At 41.3% G+C, this 25,416-nt stretch overlaps 1 protein-coding gene across 1 annotated transcript; it reads right to left on the bottom strand.

Annotated features, from left to right (window-relative positions):
• Positions 1–1,026: 1,026 nt before the first annotated feature.
• EIF2S2 (eukaryotic translation initiation factor 2 subunit beta) lies at positions 1,027–25,363 on the bottom strand. Its single transcript, XM_054045388.1, has 9 exons — positions 25,168–25,363; positions 14,242–14,422; positions 12,279–12,382; positions 10,770–10,905; positions 10,305–10,405; positions 7,382–7,530; positions 5,591–5,647; positions 3,893–3,978; positions 1,027–3,000 (listed from the first exon to the last, which is right to left on the bottom strand). Exons 1-9 carry the CDS (start codon positions 25,180–25,182, stop codon positions 2,825–2,827), a joined length of 1,005 nt encoding a protein of 334 aa, XP_053901363.1. The 5' UTR covers positions 25,183–25,363; the 3' UTR covers positions 1,027–2,824.
• Between the last annotated feature and the right edge of the window lie 53 nt (positions 25,364–25,416).

The raw sequence follows: 25,416 nt of genomic DNA, 5'->3' as shown, positions 1-25,416 counted from the left end.
CTGAGAGGTGTCCCAGGAGATCCCATAACAGACTTTGAATTGTGCATATACATTTTGCCTACACTTGCTTTATCGTGCTCGTTACAATATATACACCTCCCCCTCATTCAGATCCCATATACTCCTAAATGCAGAGGAAATTGTTTTCATGGGAACAGTGACTATTGCATCTGCTCAGGGTTTAGTGACTAAACAAAGTACAGGCTCCAAACGGAATGATGGGAAGACAAAGAAAGTGAGTCTACTCTTAAAAGGGGCAAATTCTGAAGCAAACAGAAGCTGGTGTAATTTACACCCTGGTACCCTTGGATTGTAAATTACATTGATTTCACCTCCTTAAAATCTCACTCACTGAACACACCTTCTTACCCGTCCTCTGGATTTCATCCAATGAGCCAACGGGAGGAAGTCTGTACAGTTGGCTGGAGGCTGGAAGACACGGCACAACAGGAAATAGCACTACCAGGAGTGTGTAACATGCACATAGCCTAGTTTAAGAAACTCCTCTCCATGAATTAAGTCTAAGACTGTAAACTGGATCAAGACAAAGGGGGAGACAATGAAAGGAAAAAGCTACAACAGCTTAAACTCTCTGAATTTTCCTCAAAGACCGAACTGGTAATAGCACACAATAAAAGTATGCAAACAATTGACTGATAATTCAGTAGCAACATGGTATTTTAAATGCATCCATACTGGGGAATTGGAGGTGAAACATGCTTGTTTAATGCATTACAATATGTCACCAACTCAAGACGAAGCACATTCATTTTACTGGTTTCAGAGTAGCAGCCGTGTTAGTCTGTATCCGCAAAAAGAACAGGAGTACTTGTGGCACTTTACTGGATTTCAAAGGAGTCTTTAAAGGTTTCATACCTATGACAAAGCAAGCTTGTTTTCAATGTAAATCAGTTTAAAGACTACTTCAGTGCACCCCAACAGCTCTGTGCCTCCCCCACTTCCCAGCCTCACTTCCAATAGAAGAATGCCCCGTACTATTTGTTAAAGAAAACAAGACTACAATACTTATGTTACACAAGAGGCACTGATCCTGGTTTTATTCACTTAAAGACACATCCAACATTGGTTACAGCTCACTCTTCAAATTCAAAATGCTTTTAAGAAACGAGCTATAAAACCTTGACTTTAACTGCACTGTATTGTCAAGTAGTTTTCAAATAGCAAATAAAAATGGTTTACCAGCAAAATTGGATTGTATATTAGTATATATACAAATAAAGATTAAAAACTCAGAACAGAAACCCTTCAATTTCAGTCTTAAAATGAGTCAGTAATACGGTCATCCACACTTCATTTACTAGGTGCATAGATACTATGGTTACATGCAGGGAAGCCATTCAACTCCCATCAAGCCACCGGCCTGCTGCCGAATTACTCCCTAGACTGGCACTACACTTCAATTTTAGAGGTTAGTTATTCAAATAGAAAGCATGTTTTTTTAGGTGACAGTACTATAATGGAAAGCATGCTTTCCTATTCCCAGCTAGTGTTTAAACAGTTTTAACTAGATTCCTAGGCAAGAAAACTGAAGTGAGCAGCATTTAGTGCAAGTACTAGACAGTAAGAGACGAGTGTACAGCTGTGTGTCGGACCTACACTAAGTTGAGTGGGGTTTTGTTTGTTTTTAAATCAGTTTCAGAATTCTCTTTTCTAAAAATACCTTGTGCTAGTGGAGAAAGGTGCATGTCTTACACAATACAGTTTGTGTGTATTAAATCTGGAACCCAAGATACCTGCTAGTGTCAAATTTTAACTCGATACTATTTTTACATTTCCATTGTAATGGAGCTAGTTTGCAATAAAAAGTTACTGATACCCTTTTCATTTTTGCTTCATTTAACTTGATTAGTTATTTAAAGCGGTGCAAAGCACAGAGCTAAGTGAGAAGAGAGCGAGAGAGAAATTCATGTAGGAGAATCTGTAAATTTAGTACAGTGACACTGTGAATGTTTACAATAGTTTACCAACTCACTAGGTGTACATTCAGTACCAACATGGCATCCAGGGCTGATCTTCTGAACTACGTAAGGGTTATGTTCTCTCCTTAATAAACTGTACAGCTGCATTTAGCAGATAAAGTGTCCTTAATAGCTGTATGAACACCAACATTAAGGGAAGTTGACACTGAACAGCTTTTCACTTCGTAAGCCAGTTCTCATAGTAGCAAAGGATGAAAGGAAAGGGGTAGTGAGGGAAAGTAACCAGGAATCCTTACATGTATTAAAAAAAGAACATGGGCATGACTATTATAGCCATTGGGAATCAGCCAGTATCTCTTTTGTATAACAACTAGTTTGTCTGTTCTAGCTATAGGGTCCCTAAAAAGGAGCTTGCTAAATGAAAAAAAGACACTCTGAAGTGTGTGCTTAAGTCTTATCCTGCTCTTTGGACATAATTCATTAACGTAGTCTGCATGTAGTCATAGTAAAATTGTGTTCATGGCAATTGTCAGGTACAACTTAAGAGAAAAACTGGAGGAAAAATTCAAATGAAAGACAGTCTCTGTTATAATAACTTTAATTTATCTTGCATTTTACAGAAGTCTGTGAATGGATTAAAAAGCACCTCCTTTCCCATCACGTTTCTCTGACAGTTGGTAAAATATATTCAATGAGCAAATGTATGTGAACAGCTTGAGGATCTGCATCTTGCAAGGATTTCACAGACCAACCAATCAAAAGCCAAATATCTTGGTATCTTTTACAATCTTGTTTTTAATACAATGGTAAATCCACTCCGATTGTAAACCTGTCCAGTCACATCTCCCCAGAACACTTGGCAAAATCCAGTGTCAATTAGCAAACTAGTTAGCTTTGGCACGGAGCTGTGCTCTCTTGCCTGTGACAGCCTGGAAACCAGTTTTGATGCTGGCAACGGAGCAGCGAGAATGGCAGGTCTCACACTGCAAGAAATATAATCTGGTGTCCTTCTGTAGAATCGTGTCTGGTGACCGACACGTATGACAGGTAACATACTCCTCTGGAGAAAAGAAATTAAGTTGTAATTGAAAGGTACTGCATTAAGACATCACCGAAGAGGCATCAATTCACTAGTAAATGCTATTTCAATCTTTTTTTAAAACATGACTACTATACCAACCTTTTGCAGTTAAGGAGTATCCCAGAAGTTAAATGTGGTTAGAACATGGACTTCAAAAGCAGAGCCAAGCTACTGATTATTAGTAGTTCCTGTGCTAACAAGGTGTATGTTTTGGCTGCCTTGAACGCTGACACCAATGCTATAAAAAGGGATTCTAACCAAAATCTTTTACTAGCTGCAGATGCCTTCCCGGCTGAGACAGCATTTCCAGAGCTCAACACCTTTTGTTAGAAAAGCAGTGCTTTAAAAAGGCAGCTCTGCATAGAAAGGGATGACAACCATGGAGCTAGAGGAGATCTCATGAAGCTTCCTTTGAACAGTAGTATACACATTTTACTGGTAAAGTAATTAATGTGTACAACATACATTAGTCAGAGATCACCATTACAGTACCCTCCATCAGCCCTTTGCCAAGGCAAGAAAGTAAACAAGTCATTGAGACTGGCAGGAAGCAATGCTACAATAGTCTCACTAGCTTTCTCACCATGTCTTCAAGTCCAGGGATAGAGCCAAACTAATGCCTCCCTCCAGTCCACTTGTTTATTGCTATCAGGACCAAGTAATCTATAATTACTCCATTATAACACCGTGAGAAAATCATGTATTCTTTAGTATCTCCAGCGGTGTAGGATTATCCTGACCAGAACTGGGCTGATCTGATCTGTTTCTTTATACCAGTGACCCAGTTTAGAAAATTCATGAAAAAGCTGTCTTTATTTTAAAGACAGAGATGCTAGGAAGAGAAACTTGTAGAAGAGGGAATTGTACTTACTGATGTATCGTCTCAAAACATTTTCTATCTGTTTTTGTTGGAATCGTCCTTTGATTACAAGTTGGTTGTTACCATCTATTGAGCCACTAATTTAAAAGAAAAATGAATTCAGTAATGTGCAAATCAGAACATATCAAGTTGTAAAGAAGGGACAAGGAGATCTGAAACACGCAATAGGTCAATTGATGCATGCTTGGGCACAAAGCTTCTTAATAAAAGCAATCTAATCAGCAAGATTTAATCTGTGCAAAAGAAACTGATGAAAAATTTCACTAATGGTCAGGAATTCAAAGTGCAATGTCATCTGAGCATAAATCCTCAATGCAATAATTATTGTGAATAAGACAGCTTAATTGGCACACCACACAAAACCCAAAAATACTCAAGCTCTTCAATGGTATGGTGAACGTGGTACTTGTGCTGATTTGACAAACAGTCACTACAGCATGGTTCAGAGGAAGTTCGCAATAGATTGTTGTAATAGCAATAAGCAAACCATTTTTCTAGCCATGCTGATGCAAGCGAGAAAGAATGGTAGCAGTGATCTTACAAACCAAGTTTTAGAAGCTTTTCTGTAAGATTAGTTTGAGGTGAAGGGAGCTCAATACCTGAACTAATAGGCATCAAAAATTAGTCAAGCATTTTGTGACTAGGCTATTCAGTTCTCTGTATATCTGCAGATAATAGCACTTAAGTCTAGCCATGCTTGTCTTTTGTAGACAACTAGCAACTACTGTGCAATCTGAAAACGGGTAAAACAACAAGTCATGCAAAATCCATCCATAAAGTGTTCTTTTATACTGTGATAGATGGTCTATGAACGGCACTGTTAGTTACAACTCCTCCCTGACCTACCAGACCGACTTAACCACACACAGCATAGAGCAGCATTTCTCAAATGTGGCCACCAGGGGCTTCTCCTGGCCACAGCCTCCTGGGCAGTGATTGGGGGGACAGGGCGGGTGCAAAGCCTGCCCCCCTCTGGAGAGACACAAGGTGGAGGAGCAGGCAGCCAGTGAGTTCCGCACCTTCGCGGGGACAGTGGATCGGGCTTCAGCCCTCGGATGGCAGGCTCCAGCAATTGGGCTTCGAGCTCCATTCCCTGGCTGCATGGTGATGGGCTCTGGGCCCAAGTTCATAATTTGTGCCCAGGCTTGCCAGGGCTGAGTAAGCTTGTTGTGAAAAGTGATATCTGTATGTTTGTTAATATCACTTTTCACAGCACACTTAGTAGCTAGCAAGTCTAAAAAAAGCAACAGAAACAATAAGAAAAATGACAGCAACGTTCAAAGCACCTTATTTGTGTTTCTATTCTGTTTAGGTCCAATAAAGAAGAGAGACAACTGCACACTATTTTTTTTATTAAGTCTGTTAAAAAAACATAACACACCCTACATAGATAGATTACAGTGATCGGGACATGTACCTGTGCATATTTATTTGTTTTTCCTAATGTTAATTAAGTATTTTAGGAAAAACTGTCAGAGCAGCCACCAGCAAGAGTTGGTGGCCACACTCTTGAGGCCACCAAAAAATTTGATGTGAGAACTCCTGGCATAGAGGCTTCTGGAGGGAGAGGAGAGTTACCATGTGGCATCTCCACTCTCACCATTAGAGGGAAGAAAGCATGCCCAAATATGTACATCAGGACTGCTAAACCAAAAAAGAGGGGGGAGGGGGAAGGTACAAGTTACTTACCTCGTACCCAGCTCAGCCAACAAAAATGCCAGGAGATGTTTTGGCTGACGATGCAATCTAAAAATAAAAGTAAAAAGTTATTTTTAACCTCCACCTTCCAGAAGAACTTGATATTTAAGAATCGCAATTAATAAGAACTTCTCAGAATGGCAAGCCTATTAAAGGTGTAGGCACAAACAGGGCTCGGATTTTATCTCTGGAATAACACTAAGAATTATAGACTAGTCAGCCTAACTTCAATACCTGGAAAGATACAAATTATTAAACAATCAATTTATAAGCACCAAGAGGATAACAGAGGTATAGGGAATTGCCAGCATGGATTTGTCAAGAATGAATTATGCCAAACCAACTTAATTCCCCTTTTTGACAGGGTTACTGGCCTAGTGGATAGGAAACAGCAGAAGTGATATATCGTGATTTTATTAAGGCTTTTGACACAGCCCCACATGACATTTTAACAAGCAAACTAGGGAAATGTGGCATAGATGAAGTTACTATAAGGTGGGTGCACAACTGGTTCAAAGACTTTTAAAAAAATAGTCATCACTGGTTTGCTGTAAAACTGGGAGAGCACATCTAGTGGTGTCCCACAGGGGTCAGTCTTGGGTCCTGTACTATTCAATAGTTTCATTAATGACCTGGATAATGGAATAAAGAGTATGCTTATAGAATTTACAGATAACACAGCTGGCAGAGGCTACAAGCATTTTGGAGGACAGGGTTAGAATTAGGAATGTAAGAGTTTAACCTTTTAACAAAAACCAATAAGCATCAAGGCTATTGGTTAATGGTTAAACTCCACCCAGCCGGCATCCTGGCACGCCCAAGCTGGGAGGACCCAGGATGCACCATGATGCTGGGCAGCAGCATAGCCCCAGGCACGGGGGCAGCAGCGGAGCTCCGTGTAAAACATGTGTGTGGGGGGGGGGCCTGCAGCACCCCCCCCCCCCCCCCCCCCAAGCTCCCCAGGGAAACCTTTAACTGTATAACCGACAGAATTTTAATCAGTTACATGGTTACTGTTTTAAACGCCATTAGAATTCAAAATGACCTGGACAAATTGGAGAATTGGTCTGAAATCAACAAAATGAAATTCAGTGGAGACAAATTCAAGTACCAGACTTGGAAAGGAAAAGATCAAATGCACGACAAAATGGGGAATAACTAGTTAAGTACTCCTCACAAGGATCTGATGGGTTACAAATTGTGGATCACAAATCCAAAGAGTCAATGTCAAGCAGTTGCAAAAAAGGCTCTGAGGTGTATTAACAGAAGTGTTGTACAATAGAACCTCAGCATTACAAACATCTCAGGAATGGAGGTTATTCGTAACTCTGAAAAGTTCATAAATCTGCTCAAAACATTATGGTTGTTTTTTCAAAAGTTTACAACTGAATATTGATATAATACAGCTTTGAAACTTTACTATGCAGAATAAAAATGCTGCCCCCCCCTTTTTTTTTTTAGTAATTTTCGTTTAACACAGTACTGTATTTGCTTTTTTTTGGTCTCTGATGCTGATTGTGTACTTCCAGTTCCAAATGAGGTGGGTGGTTGACTATTCAGTTTGTAACTCTGGTGTTCGTAACTCTGAGGTTCTACTGTATATAAAATACAGAAGGTAACTGTCCCACTCTACTTGGCACAATTTTTAAGTGATTAATAAATAGTTTAATATAGCTTTTTGCAAGTCCATGCAGTCAGACAATCATTAACTATGCACTACAGGAAGGACACAGTATTTCCTGCCTTGTGCCCCCAAGAGATCTTAAAAGCTGCCAAACTTACAGTTTACAGATATCTGTAAAGTTGACAAATGACGTTTTCTTGGTTCCTACTCTTACAACCTGTGGAGGTTTCATGACGAATTTTCTTTTTTCTCCAGCTACCATGTCCGGATTCTTTTCCCGCATTATGTTAAAAACTCGATTCAGCAACTGCAGGAACAGACATGTTTACATCAACATGCATTCCTTTAATAATTTATCCTGCCATCCACAAAACGTTTTATATTGCTGTATTTTATGTCTAGAGAGGTGTATAATTTTTCCACTACCATGGAACTAAGTGCTATAGCATTTAAGATCATATTTCTGCCAGACTGAACTTCTAACAATGTACTTTTTCCCCAGCGTACTTTCAACTGCATGTTTAAGCCACCACGCACATCACTAAACTCATCCATTACAATTTTACATTCCACACGCACTTTGTCCAAAACATGGGAACAGCCATGAGTACCATTAGGCCTCCCCAATATGCTAATCTCTTCACGGGTCATCTTGAAGAATTTTTGGAGAAATGCACCACAAAACCAACCATAAACCTGAGATACTTCAATGATATTTGCATCCTCTGGACAAGTGACCTAAACTCCCTCCGATTTCCATCGCAACTTCAACAACCACCACCCATGCATTAAACTCTCTCTAGCACACTCCAACACTGGCATCAACTTCCTGGACACCAAGATCAGCTTCAACAATGGAAGCCGACAGACAATCCAGATCACCACACCTACCTTCACAGATCCAGTAACCACCCCCAGCACATGAAGAAATCTGTTCTCCACAGCCAGGCATTCAGATTACTTGTCTGGTGGAGTGTGATTACATCATGGATCAGGCTACCCAAATACCCAAAGAGAACCTGCTGCAATATGGAAATAAAAATCCCTCCATCCACACACTCCTAGTTGTCACCTACCATCCTACATTGGATCCCATAAAGGGTATTATTAAACAGTTACAACCCATAATCAACCACAACCTGAAAGAAATCTTTCCTGACCTCCTCTTCTGGCCTTCAAATAATCCTCTCTCCCCTCCCACCCACCAACTTCTCCAAGCTCATCAGAAGCAAGCTCCCCACAGACAAGGAGACACCAACTCAAAGCAGCACCAGAACCTGCCAGAACAACAGATGCAAAACCTGTAGCTATATCTCCACTGATAAGACGATCAACACTTCCCACAAACACACCTTTTAAGATCCATGGGTTCTATACATCCCTACACAAAGCAATCACTCTCTGGCCTCTCAGTCCTCATCTTCACGATACCTTCAAAAGCCACGCCTGGAAGCTTAAATTCATAACGTTGATAGATACTAAAAATCACGTACTGAAGAGACACTGGATTTGTGGATTATTATAACAATCTGTAACACCCCCCATCCAAGTTTTTCCCATCCCCCTATGACTGGAGAGGTGTTAACTGGCCACTTCTCCCTGAATGGTCCTTGGAAATGTGTGTTAACTACTTATACTCAAAACAATCTGTTCCACCTTGTATTTAGCTGTGACACTCAGGGTACGTCTGATCCAGCGGGTAGTGATCGATCTATTGGGGATCGATTTATCGTGTCTAGTGTAGACGCGATAAATTGATCCCTGATCACTCTGTCATCGACTCCAGAACTCCACCATGGCAAGAGGCAGAAGCAGAGTCGAGGGGGGAGCGGCGGCCATCGATCCTGTGCTGTGAGGACGCGAAGTAAGTGATTCTAAGTCGATCTAAGATTCGTCAACTTCAGCTATGCTATTCTCGTAGCTGAAGTTGCGTATCTTAGATCAATCCCACCCCCCACTGTAGACCAGGCCTCAGAATACATTTCCCAGACCTAAAGAAGAGCTCTGCATAAGCTCAAAAGCTTGTTTCTTTCATCAACAGAAGTTGGTACAAAGAAGGTATTACCTCACCCACCTCGTCTCTCCAATATCCTGGAACCAACATGGCCACAACATTGTATATAAAAAGCCCTCTGACACTTAGTTTCCCCAAAATGATGTATTTTCCACTATCATGGGAAACACATTTTTACTAATAGGCTCTTCAACCTAGCAAACAAAGGTATGACACAATCCAATAGCTGGAAGTTGAAAATAGACAAAATCAGACTGGAAATAATCTACAAATTTTAAGAGAGAGTAATTAACCACTGGAATAGTTTACCAAGGTCATGACAGATTCGCCATCACTGACAATTTTTAAATCAAGATCAGATGTTTTTCTAGAAGATCTGCTCTAGGAATTATTTTGGGGAAATTCTATGGCCCGTGTTATACAGGAGGTCAGACTAGATGATCATAATGTTACCTTCTGGCTTTGGAATCTATGAATCCTGGTCTAAAATTTGCTCTTAGCATGCATAATACAAATTTGTTGAAATGACTATTGACCTTTCTTGAGAGAAACATTTACACTTTATAAATTAAATAAGCACACAAGCTTTTTCACACGTGGGCACAAATCCCATAATTTGATTATGTGGACCCCTAATGAAGTCAGTTGTGCAGCACAGGGGTCTACCGAGAGGGATCTGATTGCAGGATCGGGTTCTTGTTTTGTATTTTTAAAGCGATTTCGTGTTTCTAATTATTTTTAACGTTTCCAGAAACCTTTGATCATATGTACTTAAGGATTAAGTTAGAAACAGAATACACCTCTGCCCCGATATAACGCAACCCGATACAGCACAAATTCGGATATAACGCAGCAAAGCAGCGCTCCGGGGGGGGGAAGGGGGGGAAAGAGGAGGGGGAGACGGCTGCGCACTCCGGTGGATCAAAGCAAGTTCAATATAACGTGGTAAGATTTTTTGGCTCCCAAGGATAGGGTTATATCAGGGTAGAGGTGTATGTGGATATTAAATTAATTAGCATTGGTGTAGCTGGATTTGGGAAATATTTGGAAAGCATTTTTAACTTTACCTCATCATACGTGTAGTCCCTTTCTGAACCTGCCCATGCAGGTCCAGTATGAAAGCTAAAAGAAATTCCATCATCTTTTTTGCTGTCTTCATCCTCCAGAGCTGTGGGAAAGGAAAGTTGTTTGAGATTCATGAAGCACAAGATGTTAAAAAAGGTGGACTTCTTGGACAGACAGAGCTAATGCTATTTCTAGCAGCCTGTACAAGAAGATTCCCAAGAAATGTGTATTGTGAGCCGAAGTTTTCCTCCACACATTGACGGATATGACCAGAATATAAACAAGGACCACATGGCTCCACCATTGAGATATTATTTAGCCTTATAATAGAAAATCCCAAAACAAGGAGATGCCATTTTAACTAAAAAACTGTGCCTATTTAGGCAATAAGAATACTTTATTTGCAAGATTACCCACTTTCACCAGCAGCACAAGCCAGGACTTAAACTCTTGTAAGTTGGTTTTACCTTCATCCTTTTCCAATATTTCATCTTCATCTGGAAACTTCACATTCTTCTTCTTTTTCTTTTTGTTGCCAAGCATGATATCAAGGTCATCTTCTGGTTCCACTGGCTCTTGCACATCACCTTCAATTTTTAAATCCTACAAAAAGGAAGAAAAAATTCAGCCAGAACATATGAAAGTGACACCCAACATAGCACGCAGGAAGTGAGACAGAAAATCCTTAGCAGTTCTTAAATATGACAGATTTAAATTTGAAGGAGTGATCTAGATTATGCTAAAGGCAGATGACCGACATTCCCTTGCTAGTTATACTATTGAGATGGAATTTGGGGCCAGATTTTTAAATACACAACTTTGCATGCACAGCTGGGGTGCATCTTCTGGTGCACATGTGCAAATCAGTGCTTGTGGCTATAAAAATCTAGCTTTTTTTTAATTATTATTATTATTATTATTATTATTAAAGAATAGGGTTTATTTTATTCCCTTGGATTGCTGAACAGTTTAGCTAACATGTGGTCATGTGACCAACTATGGCCATTCCCTACTGCAGCCGATTAGTAGGTTTTGAACTACTGACCAGTACAGGGTCACACAATACCTTTGACTTATTAGAGGCTTCCAGCCACACTGACACACAACCAGGGCAAGAGACCCCATGTGTCAGAGAAACTGAAGGCAAAGTTTTCCTCCAATCCTGCTCTTGCTACGTGTAAAGAAGTTTTTGAACATGTAAAGAACACAGAATAACAGAGCTTAGATATGCTGTGAAGGTCAGAGGGGAAGTTTTTTCCCTTAGGGTAGAGGGCAGAAAAGTGTGCATATTGTGTAGCACAGATCCTTGCTCTGCTGCTCTTTAGGCTTATCTGCCATGCTTAAACGTGATATATTACCTGTCAGATTTATAAAAACAGGAGTCAAGAGTAGAAATATCACACAGTCTTCCTAGAGTCCCTGAAGTTACACCCAATGTTTAAAGAAATCATGAGGACTAGAAACAAAGATTTTACAGGAGAAACTGTCAGCTCTTCATTTGAAAAGTTGACCTTCAGTGAAACATAATGCATGTGGCTTCTGGCATTATCAACGTTACTTTTCTCAAATCAAAAAACAATAATGAAATTATAAACCTGAACACCAGATTGGTGTGTGTGTGTGTACACACACACACACACACACACACACACACTTTACAGAATTACATTTCTAGAATGCTTACTAAACACTAACTTGCCTCTTACACCTTGCATAGAAAAGAACATTGTAAAAGAAGTATATCCAGCTAGTCCCAAGTGTACATAAAGGGAACATTTTATATCATTTAATAGTGATCCATCTGGCTAATTAAGATGAATGACTGCCAAGGAATTCCTGAACTGTCAATCTTAAAAGAATGGAAGAGTGAAATGCAGGCACAGGACAAGGACACAGATGGATGAGAAAAGGGGGAATTTTCAGTAAGCCCAACTGGGTTTAATTATACGAACTAGGTCACATCCTTATAAACTGACCTTTATACCCTCTTCTGCTTCATCTATATCAAACATCTTTTTTGTTTTCTTCTTCTTTTTCTTTTGGTTGAAGAAGTTTAAGTCATCCAGATCATCTGATGCATCTAAAAAACCAGAAAGTTGAAAAGTCCAGGATTAGCAATCATGTTACCAGTTTAGAAACTAATGGTATGTCTACATTGCAATGCAAACCCATGTTTGAGCCCGGACTCACGCCTAACCTCCCCCCACCCATTTCCCCCTCATCTGCACTGCAGTTATGCTAACTCAGGGCTTGGGCCCATGGTTCCAGGACCCTGTAGGACGGGAAGGTCTGAGCTTGAGTTTTGAGTTAAGCCAGGACCCAGAGTACAAGCCCTATTGTTTTGCTGTGTAGACACAGCTGCACATGACTCAGGTCCCAGGAGTCAGCTGGAAGTATCCCACCATTTTATGGGACAACTTCCTTAGTCCTCTCTATGCCAACAATCTGCAATCCACTCTTGAAAACGGAAACCACCCCATGCACCCACCTTTGCCAATGTCAGCAGCTTAAGTCAGTGTTAACCCATTGTCTTCTGATCTCCGATCTGCATGTGCACTATCAGAGAGCCTCCTGGATTTGTAATGGAGAGCAAACTGATCAAGCCGCTTCCTGGTAACATGCAGGGCAGGCAGTACATTTTTCCCTACAGTGCACCACAGTCCTAGGGCTAGAGCAGTCACATTTTGCAGGGGTGGAAAAGAGGGGGGGGGGGAAGAGAGCGAGGGGGGAGGGAAGTGTTTACTAGGGACTCTGGGATATGGTTACTTTGACTCAGGTCTGCACACTGCAGTGTGGATGCCAGAACCCTAGGTTTGAGCACCTGTTAGAAAAGTCTTAACATAGGGTTAAAATAAAATGGGGATGTTCAAGCCCATGGTTCCCTAACATTGGTCAGCTGACTCAAGTCCCACTAAGCCTGGGCTTAAATTGCAGTATAGACAAACCCTAAGTATTCTGGTTCAGATATGAATTCTCAAAAACATACCTCTGAAAGACTTAAAGGGACACCTACTCACTAGGATAAACTAGTCAGGTTAAAAAAAAAAAAGCTAGTTTACTAGTTATGAGTGCTACATATGCCACAGAATACCCCTTGACAATTTTTGTGGCATACAATCATGTTTTCCTATTTATTTTAAATATTTTTTCATCTTCCCTGTTGCTGTTCCTCACACAAGGGGAAACTGACCACAGAAAGGAAAGTTTGTGCTTTTGATAGAGAAGCTTGACGTCACAAAAAATAATGTGGAAAAGAGATAAAATTGCCTTTTCAATCATCTTAGGTATTACATGTAACAGGTTAATTTTACACACAAATGTGATTAAGTTAGTAATGTCCTTTCAGTTTACTTCATGTTATCAGGTCATCTCAATATGGCTAACTTCAGTTAAAGTGAGTCAAATATAACTGCAAGTTATTTCTCGTGAGAACTTGAAGAGTACAATATTGGATTAGCTGGATTATTGTCATTGACCAAGACACCAAGAAAAACTTGTCTTGCAATGATTTTGAGTATCTCCCATCCTAATTTTTACTGTTACTCTGAAATTATTGCAACTGCCTTCTGGCTCTACATTAAATGGGCTCAGAATACAAAGAACTAGAACTATAATACAGCAGACCACAAGCATTTTGGCAGTTTTTAGAGCACCTCTCAATTTTGTTCATGACAAAGACTTCAGTTGCAGTGGAGAAAGCAGAGTTCTTGTAAATTAAGACACCATTTTGCTTACAGGAGTACAGCACAAAAGCTCAAGAAGAAGAGAAGAAAAAAATCGCACTTACATATTTGTGTTACAGCAGTTCCTAGAAGCCCAATCAGAACAAAGGCCTCATTGTGGTCAACTGTCTTCATGTACTTATACATAGCCCTTGCCCTGAGGACACACAGCTGGAAACTATGTTTTGAAACTGCCAAATGAAATGTTTCACTATACCTTTCTTCCTACTGTCCTCTTCATCAGCTTCTATATCTTTGTCCTCTGTTGGTTCTGGTTCCACTTCTTTTGTTTCTGACAACTGTGTCTCTTCTGCTTGTGTCTCTCCTCCTTCTTCATCCAGCATGAAGGGCTTCTTCTTTTTCTTCTTCTTCTTGCTCATAGTGGGATCAAAAATCATCTGTAAAAGTCAAGTGTTCATTAGCAACACTCTTTACCATCATTTAATTTGTTACAGTAGCACCAGCAGACTTTATGCAGGTTACTCTGAAAGAGGCCATCGTATAGCACTATTTACAGCTAACTCAGTAGTCCTTAGGCTTGGGTCCCAAGTAGGAGTTTGTCTATACTATAATTTATGGTTATGTTTTAACTTGAGTTAGCTGACAACTAGTCCAAGTTAACATGACTGCAAAAGTGCTTGTTTAGAAGCATGATGAATGTTTGTCCCAGGACAGATCTCTAAAGTAACCTTTTATTCAAGTACTAAGGCTCTTTGGTTTTGTCCACACTTTGTGAAATTTTTCAAAAGTTTCCAACCATTTTAACACCAGTTCACCAGGGTGAATTGAGTTAAATCAGGATTTAAATCACCCATGTGGAAAGCCTCAATTTAAATAGATTTTAATAAACTTTTCCATTTGTACTTCAGTTATTTTCTACAGTAAGGTGAATTATCATTGGTTGATATAACCACTAAATATGTTGATTTATAACAAAATAAAGCATTTACACTAAATTTGGTACATCTTTTTGCTACCTAGTGACAAGGTACATGATGAGGGCTCCTGGAGTCCCAGTGATGTCTCTGCAAGACTCTTGCACCCAGTAGCACAGCCCCTATATCTGCCACAGATCAAGCCCTTAATACGGCACATGACTTATAGTGTCATATTTATAGAGCTTGACCTTAAAAGTTAGAATTAGGAGAACAGCTCTCTTTACATAGAAAAGCAATGCTTAACTCAAAGTGTTTAATAGAGACTCATTGATTCAGCATACTTATTTTTTATTTAAATGTTTTGTGATTATAAGTAGTTTAGTCCTTAACATATTTTGTATTAAATTCAGATTTCATTTTAAACAGGTTTATTTTAAAAAAGAAAAACTTATAATTTTAAACAAAATAAAAAAGCTGAATTAAAAAAACATCTATTTTTATCAACCCTGAGTTCAGCTGAACAGGTATTAGAGTTGGGAGCCTTAGGGTAGATTGGCCTCCAGCTGCATTTCCATTTAAGGGGGTTTTCCTTCACTGCAGTAAATCTACCTCTCTTAGAGGTGGTAGGTAGGACAACAGAAGAATTAATTTGTCAACCTACTGGTGTCTACACCGGGGCTTAGGTCAGCTTAACTATGTCTCTCAGGGGCGTGAATTTTTCACATTCCTCAGCAATGTAGCTAGGCTGACCTCTGTTTTAGGTGTAAATCAGACCTCCGTCTGAAAAAGGTTACATTCATGAGGTGCTGAACCTGTGTCAGAGGCTAGAGAATTTTTTCAAAAAAAAAAAAAAAGTGTCACTAGAGTAGACAAGGCCTAAATCGCTCACTCCTCAGTTACCTGTTATTTCTATTCTTCAGCTTCAATTATTGCAGCAAAGTTATTACTAAGAGTATGTCTACACTGTAATGTATGCCCAGGGTTAGTGGGACTTGACCAACTGACCTGTGTTAGGGAACCATGGGCTTGAGCGTCTCCATTGTATTTTAACACCGTGTTAAGACTGGTCTAACCCATGCTAGCACCTAGGGCTCGGGGATCCACGCTGCAATGCACAGACCTGAATTAAAGTAACCATATCCCAGAGTCCCAAGGACCTCATCCCCTTCCCTGAAAAGTGGCCACTCTAGCTCATGGGTCCCTAACACAGGTCAGCTGGTCAAGTCCCACTAACCCCATGGTGCACTGTGGGGAAATTTTACTGCCTGCCCTGCACATTACCAGGAAGCAGTTCGCTTTGCAAAAGGCTTGATCAGTTCACTCTCCACTACAAACCCAGGAGTCTCTCTCTGATAGCATGCTTGCAGATCATTGATTAGAAGAGACTGGGTTAACACTGACTTGAGCTGCTGCTGCTGGCAAAAGGGGATGGCTTCCATTTTCAATAGAGTGGATTGCAGATTGTTGGGATAGAGAGGACTAAAGGAAGTTGTCCCATGGAATTGTGGGATACTTCTTGGCTGACTCCTGGGACATGAGTTAAAAGCAGGGCTGTGTCTACACTGCAAAACAATAGGGCTTGTACCCTGGGTCTCAGCTTAACTTGAGCTCAGACCCTCCTGCAGGGTCTGGGGCCCTGGGTTAGAGCAATTGCAGTGTAGATGCAAGGGAAGGGCTAGGTTTGAGCCCAGGCTCAAGCACAGGCTTACACTGCAATATGGGCATACCCTAAAAGGGACAACACTCTAAAGACAGGCTTGAGCTGGAATACCCCTGGAAAGGAGTGATACAGGCAAAGTCCCTCCACCAAAAATACTTGGCACTTTGATTCTGCATCCCTGATAAACAGTTGTTCCATGTACAAAAAGATGATCTCAACCTAGAATATTTATATGACCTCAATTAATTAGTACTGGGGCCTCTGATGCTTTTTGGTGAATTTATCCTAACACCACCCTTGTGAGACAGTAAAGGATCATCATCCTCATTTTACAAATGGGGAACTGAGGCACAAAGAAACTACGTGGTTTGCTCAAGGTCACACAAGAAGCCTGGGGCTAAAGAGGAAACTAAATTCAGTCTCCCAAGTTCCAGACTAGTGCTCTCAATACTGAGCCACCCTTCCTCTCTAGCGTCTGAGGAACATGAGTATTTGGTATAACCACACAGTTTGGTTTTTTAGAAAGCTTATATACTAGATGTTAAATTTCCATCATACCTTAATGTTTTGCCTCTCCATTTAATCCTGATATTATAGATATGACTGGCAGACCAAACAGCCTTTTGTCGCACATGGGTATCTACCCTATTATTAAATGTGACAGCATCACATACAGGTTGAGGCCACTGACACAACAACCCAGTAAGATAGAGTTCATTCACAGCCTTGCCCTAGTAAGTAGCATGGTCAGAACCACCAGTATATTATGTTAGTGAGTTTTGTTGCCTTGTAACTTCGTTATCCCAGCAGATCTACAAATTAAAATTTTTATACTTGTGTATTTAGCTACTAACCTCACTTATGTTATTCCAGTAAGATAATGGTTATCCAATATTTCTTTTCATGGAACTACCTCTTGTCAAAATCTTATAATTCTCCACTGCTTGGTGACCACTTTTCCAAATCCCTCATTGCCTGGGTCTCAACACATTTAATTATGCAGGCAGTTCACAAAGCACTGTGCTAAGCTACTGAAGTGAGGAAGACTTCACATGTTGGCTATTATCTGAAGTATAGGCAACATACAGATACCGCATGTACGCTGTAGGTACATGAGAGTGAGGACTGAAGTTCTCAAACTATGAGCTTTTTAAGTGTTTCTGTATAACTGGCTAATAAATTCTGTGCTTGAATGTCTTTTACAAGATGTTTGCACATTCCAAGCCTTAGTAATATTATTAGGCAATACACACTTGCGAATCATTCTCTCCGCCTTGAAGTGCACGATATTTGAAAATGTAGAAAAACATCCAAAAATATTTAATAAATTTCAATTGGTATTCTATTGTTTGTTTTTCTATATTTTCAAATATATTGATTTTAAATATAACACAAAGTGTACAGTGCTCACTTTATATTTTATTACAAATATTTGCACTGTAAAAATGATAAACAAAAGATGTTTGGATTCACCTCATACAAGTACTGTAGTGCAATCTCTTTATCATGAAAGTGTAACTTACAAATGTAGATTTTTTTTGTTACATAACTGCATTCAAAAACAAAATGTAAAACTTTAGTGCCTACAAGTCCACTCAGTCCTACTTCTTGTTCAGCCAACTGCTAAGACATACAAGTTTGTTTACATTTAGAGCTGAGAATGCTGACCTACTTCTTATTTACAATGTCACCTGAAAGTGAGAACAGACTTTTGCAGATGGCGTTGCAAGGTATTTACGTGCCATACATGCTAAACATTCATATGCCCCTTCATGCTTCGGCCACCATTCCAGAGGACATACTTCCATGATGATGACGCTCGTTAAAAAAAAATGTGTTAATTAAATTTGGGACTGAACTCCTTGGGGGAGAATTGTATGTCTCCTGTTCTGTTTTACCTGCATTCTGCCATATATTTCATGTTATAGCAGTCTCGGATGATGACCCAGCACATGTTCGTTTTAAGAACACTTTCACAGCAGATCTGACAAAACGCAAAGAAGGTACCAATGTGAGATTTCTAAGGATAGATACAGCACTCGACCCAAGATTTAAGAATCTGAAGTGCCTTCCAAAATCTGAGCGGGATGAGGTGTGGAGAATGCTTTCAGATGTCTTAAAAGAGCAACACTCCGATGAGGAAACTACAGAACCCGAACCACCAAAAAAGAAAGTCAACCTTCTGCTGGTGGCATCTGATTCAGATGATGAAAATGAACATGCATCAGTCCACTCTGCTTTGGATCATTATCAAACAGAACCCGTCATCAGCATGGATGCATATATTCAGGAACGGTGGTTGAAGCATGAAGGGACATATGAATCTTTAGCGCATCTGGCACGTAAATATCTTGCAATGCCGGTTACAACAGTGCCATGGGAAAGCCTGTTCTCACTTTCAGGTGACATTGTAAACAAGACATGAGCAGCATTATCTCCTGCAAATTGTAACCAAACTTGTTTGATTGAGCAATTGACTGAATGGACTTGCAGAAAGTTTTGCATTGTTTTATTTTTGAATGCAGTTATTTTTTGTACATAATTCTACATTTGTAAGTTCAACTTTCATTATAAAGAGATTGCACTACAGTACTTGTATTAGGTGAATTGAAATATACTATTTCTTTTGTTTTTTACAGTGAAAATATTTGTAATAAAAAATAAATATAAAGTGAGCACTGCACACTTTGTATTCTGTGTTGTAATTGAAATCAATATACACTGCTACCTTGCTGTAACGCTACCCGATGTAACACGAATTCGGATATAATGCGGTAAAGCAGTGCTCCGGGGGGTACAGGGCTGCGCACTCCGGTGGATCAAAGCAAGTTCAATATAACGCGGTAAGATTTTTTGGCTCCCGAGGGCAGCGTTATATCGCGGCAGACGTGTATTTGACAATGTAGAAAACATCCAAAAATATTAAAATAAATGGTATTCTATTATTGTTTAACAGTGCGATTAATCGTATGATTAATCGTGATTAATTTTTGTATTGCTTGATAGCCCTACTTATGACTAAATTTAATGAGGATATGTTGTAAGACACCAGAAGCAAACCCTTTGTAGCTTCTCAGACATAAATACAGGGCCAAACTCAGTCCTGTCCTATTGTTTGTTTTGCCTGGCCAGAAACCGCTTACATCTTCCCACCTGGAGATTCTTAGTTTGGGAGATTCTGCAGCAGGCATCAAGCTGCTATGGGCAGCTCTTAGGACACCACTGCTTCAGCCAATTGTGCAGGCGGAGCATCATGGCAGGGAAAGTCATGCACAGCCAAGCACACCGCACTCTGGCTGCTTCCAGATGGGAAAGCATCCTTTGGGGGATATGTAAATGAAAGTTTGCTTACATCCTCCAGGATTTCTTTTAAGACACAGGTTTGTTTACGTGAATAAGGAGAAACCCAATCATGTACTATGACTTTTACTATCAAATACAAGTTAGGCTACAGAGTCACCCATTCGGAGACATTTCCCAAGTAACTAAGAGTTCTGTCAAACACTATATAAAAAGTCAGCTTATTGGATTTTGACCACTAATATCTTGTTTACACAAACTCCCCAGCTGTAATTCAGCAAGGTCCACCAGTTGTATCAACGGTGGAAAACGTACTGTGGATTTAGAGCATTTAGACATTTGTCACCATAGCATTATGCTATGTTGTAACATTATGCTAAGCTACAAAGTTTGCTTATGTAGATCCAACCTAAGAGGTTTAAATGGACTGCAATGCAGAAATACCCTAGCCCTATGCCTCAACAGTTACATATCTGTTGTTGCATTTAAATTTAATCTATTAAATGCATTAAGGAGTGTAAAAACTAATTTAAGTGAAACCAGTGCAACTTTCTTGTTTAGACAATGCCTAAGCCAAGCATAGAGGGTGACAGTTATCGGTGCTGTCACCTTTCTTCCCAAGCAATAGCCTCTGCACTTAAACTTCGTATTTAATACACCTGGGCTTCACTGCACCTTTTTTCTTTCATATTTTCTTTATGGTGCATCTTTTCCTTATTGTTTGCAGTATAGTTATTATTTGCATCACCTTCGAGCTCTAATCAGGGATTTCAATAGGAAGCATGCAAACACTTACTAAAAAGCATGCACTGCCCCATAGAGCTTCCTTGTTTCCTGCTCTCTCACACCACTTTAATATTTAAATAGTAGTAGCACCGAGAGACCTTATTAGAAAAGGCCAACTTCCGAAGCTTGTTTACCAAGGAATGCCACTACAAGCCCAGCAATCACAGGGATGCCAAAAGATTCAATGGGATGATAAGATTGCCAGCGAGGGATCTAACTAAATATCCAGCCAGACCACATTAAGGATCTAGCCAGAGATTGATCCCAGTGGCACTCAATCTGCAAGTAAGCAACATCCTATTTGAATTTGCCATGATGATGAGTACATAAAGATCTTAACCCAATGATTCTCAAACTTTTTTACTGGTGACCCCTTTCACATAGCAAGCCTCTGAGTGTGACCCCCTCCCTTATAAATTAATTTTTTTTAAATCTATTTAAGACCATTATAAATGCTGGAGGCAAAGTGGGGTTTGGGGTGGAGGTTGACAGCTCGCGACCCCCCATGTAATAACCTTGCGACCCCCAGAGGGATCCCGACCCCCAATTTGAGAACCCCGGTGTTAACCAGACTGGTCCCATTGTGCTAGGCACTGCACAAACAAAATGTGACCGTCCCTGTCCCACAGAGCTTACAACCTAAAAGCCACTTACATCATTCTTTCCCTATGCTGCTCTATGTACCACCTCCTCTATTATTTTCTACCCCATTTCTCCTTCCATTTTCTCCCAACGACAATGTCTACGTTACCATGTAAATCGACCTAACAACGTAGCTGGAATCAATGTAGCTTAGGTCAACTTACTGCGGTGTCTACGCTGCACTGGGTCGACGGGAGACACTCTCCCATTGACTTACTCTTACTCTTCTCATTCGGGTTGGAGTACTGGAGAGCGATCTGCAGTCGATTTAGCGGATCTTTGCTAGACCCGCTAAATCAACCCCCAGTGTATCGATCGTCAGCACATCGAACCAGTGGTAGTGTAGACATAGCCAAAGTCTTAACTATATTAATCTTCTCTAATTCAGACCATCTCTCTCTCTCCTGTCCAATCCCACATATATCCACTCACCCCCTTCTCAAAAACTAAAAATAAAAAAATTCAGAGCCCTCATAGCCAGGGAAAAGTAAATCTACTTAGAGACAATAGAAAAAGCGAGGGTCCCACTGTCCAAAGGCAACACTCAGGTGAGAAGACAATGCAATTCCCAAATTGCAGGGAATGGAGAACATACTGGGATTCCTATGACAGTGCTGTCACTGGACCCCATGACATCTGGTTAGTAAACATGAAGACTACCCTCTGCCACACACACTATTGTTCCTTCCTTCCAACGAAGGGTCTCTCAACACTGCAAGAGTGGGCTAGTACCCTATGATTTCATCACATGCTGGCTGCTTCAACTGGGGCATATTCCTGCTACCATATTTATCCCCTAGTTTCAGTTGAGTTCTCCACTGTGAACAGCTCCAGTGCTTGCCTCTGCTGCTAGCTTTGTCAGTTTCAGTGCTCCCCACAGAATTCTGTATAGCACAAGTGTAAACAGACTAGCAACTTGGGAGTTTTCACTTTACTGAAGCTTGCAAAAGTTTTAAGCTATCGTTACAGGCACTAAAACCATCCTAGACTTAGGCAGACACTACACTGGTTTACACTCAAGACACATCTACATAGACTAAGTTTCATGCAGATCTGTGTAACGCTATGTCAATAATTTAATGACTTAATTTGCATATTTACAATGTTACATAAATAACTTTAAAATCATGTTGATGAAAGGTGCAGGACTATTTGATCTCTGATGAAGGGAGTCACCTTAATCTACTGGGCAGCAGCAGGGCAAGTTTCATGCACACTACTTTGCTAGGGCTAACACAGACAGTTCATCTCCATCACGGATGCAATTCTGGCCTCTGTCAACCTGTCACTTAGTGAAAACCATGGTGGAAAATTTGTGATAGGTGAGGACCTCAATATGAAATGAGTATGAGGGTATCACATTTACACTGGATGGGAACAATTTTCAACGCCTGAGCTGGGCTGGATTCAAACTGGTGACTGGCTCTACAACTCTTTGATAATCCTCTGAGTCATCCAGTCCCCAAATAAGAACTACTGACATACCTTCAAGAATGAAGCTTCCTTTCTTTGTCAGTGGATCACAATTATTTGTGACACAGCAGTGGAATGTTTAGCATCAGGATTCCTGGGTCCTACTCCTAGCTCTGGGAGCAAACTGTGATCTAGTAGTTGGAGCTGTGGTTACAGCCAGGCTAGTTAAGCATATACATTTGGTACGCTGATTCTAAAAGACAGAGTGGACAAGGCTTAGCTCTGTCATATCGGAGACCTGGGTTCTATTCCCAGCTGTGCTTGAAGTTAACTAAGAGGGGCACCACAAGGTATCTGGTTTGTAAAATGAGGGAATGATAGTTGCCTATTTCCCAGACTAAGGGCATGAGGCCCTGGTCAGTAACAAGGATTGTGAACCACACAGAAATATTAACAGCACTCAGTGGAAAAGGCAAGTTCAAAACTCATTGCCTCCTGGTTTCCAGCCCAGTGCATCTTCCCACAGGTCAAAACATGAGAGTCCCCTGCTTCCCCCTCCCCAAATGATGCAAGCAGGTGTGACAGGGCTGCCAAATGAATGCATGGGGGGGGGGGGGGAAATGTGGTCACTTGTCAATTCTGCATCTGCAAGATTCTCTTTGGAGCCACAAGGGCTAGATAGTTACATTTTCAGAAACGATCCTTTAGGCTTTGCAAATGTAATGCTACTTGCTTATGAAAATGTCCTACATGCTATAGACAACTAGAATTTTCAAATCCTGATATTGATTACACATGGAAACAATGAAACCGACTAAACAAATCAGAGTGCTGTTAAAGGCATAAAATACAAACTGAAAAAGTACATCTAACTTCCAGTTAGTGAGCTTAGGTCTTGCCTACACTTGGAATTAGCCCTATTTGAACCACTGGTGTAGCTCATGGTCTTCAATGGTCATTTGTCCCCTGCTTGCATCAGTTAGAAGCCAGTAAATTCTGGAGTATTTTGAGTGGGAAGCTAGCCTTGACCTGGAAACAGGGGTTTCATTGTGAGTGGTTCACCCTCCAATCAATTGTAGCTTAATCTTCATTTTTTTTAAGCAGTTAAAGAGAGACAAACTGAGTTGCACACATACATCCTCCTAGCATGGATAGTCATACCGACATAAAGGTACCTTATATCAGCGTAGTTTATTCCCATACAGGAATGGGAAGAAGCTAGATCAGGTAAACACATCTTTATACCATAATAACTGTGTCCACACAAGGAACTGAACTGGTGTAACTGTATTGGTAAAAAACTCACACCCGTATACAAAATAATTATGCTAGTACATACACTGTGTGTAGACCAGGCCTAAATAGGTGTTCTTTAAGTATTAAAAGGAGAAAGATTAAGGTGCTACTGGCTAGAGGAAAGCCCCCCTCTCCACTCCACTCACACCATTGCAACCCCTCTGCAAATAAAGGCTTCTTTCCCTCCCAGAAAAAAAAACAGCAAAAGCACTACAAAATAATTGAGTATTATTTCCTAGTTATTAACGGATGCAAGCAGGAGCAATACCACATTCTTCTAGGCTCTAGTTTTCATCAATCAACAGTCAAGAACTGCTGTTGGTTTTTGGCAAGTGAAGCCAACTTTGCTTGGACCACATCAAAACAAAGTAGCTATTCTCCTCCCCCCCCAGCTATAATCACTATTACTAGTGTTATAAAGCTCACCCACTGACAAACTGCTGGGGTGGGTGGGAAGCAGCACTTGGCACTAGAGAAAATATCCTTGTCAATTGCTGTAAGTTATCCAATGACCGGGTCATATCTCATCTACACAGACTAGTAGCCAGCCAGGGTCTGGAGTCCAGTTTTTAAAATTCCTCCTCTTCCTCCCCCCCCTTGCTTTTTCTGGGAAAGGAGATCACTTGGTAGACAGAAACAACTCATTTTTCTTTAGCATCTCAGGGAGCCAGAGAGAAAACCCTCCCTTCCCCGGAGGAGTACCCCCTCGTCCAGGCAGGCTCCCACACACACCCTTCCTGAGCAGGCCTGAAGCCTCCATTCCCAGCAGAGGCCCTAGCCCACCGTGCAGCGCCGAGGGCCGTCCGCACGGGAACACAAGCGCAGCCCCCGCCACAATCATCCTCCCCGCGCCTAAGGAGGGTGACCTCCCCTCCCCCCAGCAGGGGAGGCCAAGCCCCCTGCCACCCGCGGAGCGGCCGGCACCACCCCGCCAGGCCCCGTTCCCCCCACCCAGCAGGGGCCGACGGAAGAAATACAGGCCCCGCTCCGGCTCTCTCACAACCCCAGGACAGGTCCCGCGCGGAGCAACCCGTGCCCGGCTCAGCCCCGGCCCCTCTCTGCTCCGGAGCAGGCCTCAGGCTCGGCTCCCCCACATGGCGGTGGCGCAGGCCTCAGGCCCGGCTGCCCACATGGCGGCGGCGCTGGCCTCAGGCTGGGAGCCCCTCACCTCGTCTCCCGACATGGCTGAGGGCCGGGCTCACACAGCGCGCGCTACGGAAACGGAGGAGGGTCAGTCGCCGAAGCCGGTCACTACGACGCCGCTCACGGAGCCAGTCCGTCGCCTCCCGAAGGTACTGCAGCCACCGCCGCGCTCAGCTCAGCTCTCTTGCATCAGCGAGCGCACAGAGCGGCCGAGCCCCGGATGTACGCAAGCGCAGCATGCACCCCAACCCGGCCGCAAGGGTTCTCGGGAGTT

Source organism: Malaclemys terrapin, chromosome 12, assembly GCF_027887155.1.
Source record: "Malaclemys terrapin pileata isolate rMalTer1 chromosome 12, rMalTer1.hap1, whole genome shotgun sequence".
In the NCBI taxonomy this organism is placed as follows: domain Eukaryota; kingdom Metazoa; phylum Chordata; order Testudines; family Emydidae; genus Malaclemys; species Malaclemys terrapin.
Note: the sequence above shows the minus strand (reverse complement) of the source record. Positions and strands in the feature narration are given on the sequence as shown.

Coding starts and splice junctions, on each gene's coding strand:
- EIF2S2 (XM_054045388.1), bottom strand. Junction 10,406..10,769: donor AATATTGGAAAAGGATGAAG/GTAAAACCAACT, acceptor CCTTTCCCACAG/CTCTGGAGGATGAAGACAGC. Junction 3,979..5,590: donor TTGGCTGAGCTGGGTACGAG/GTAAGTAACTTG, acceptor CTTTTAAATTAG/TGGCTCAATAGATGGTAACA.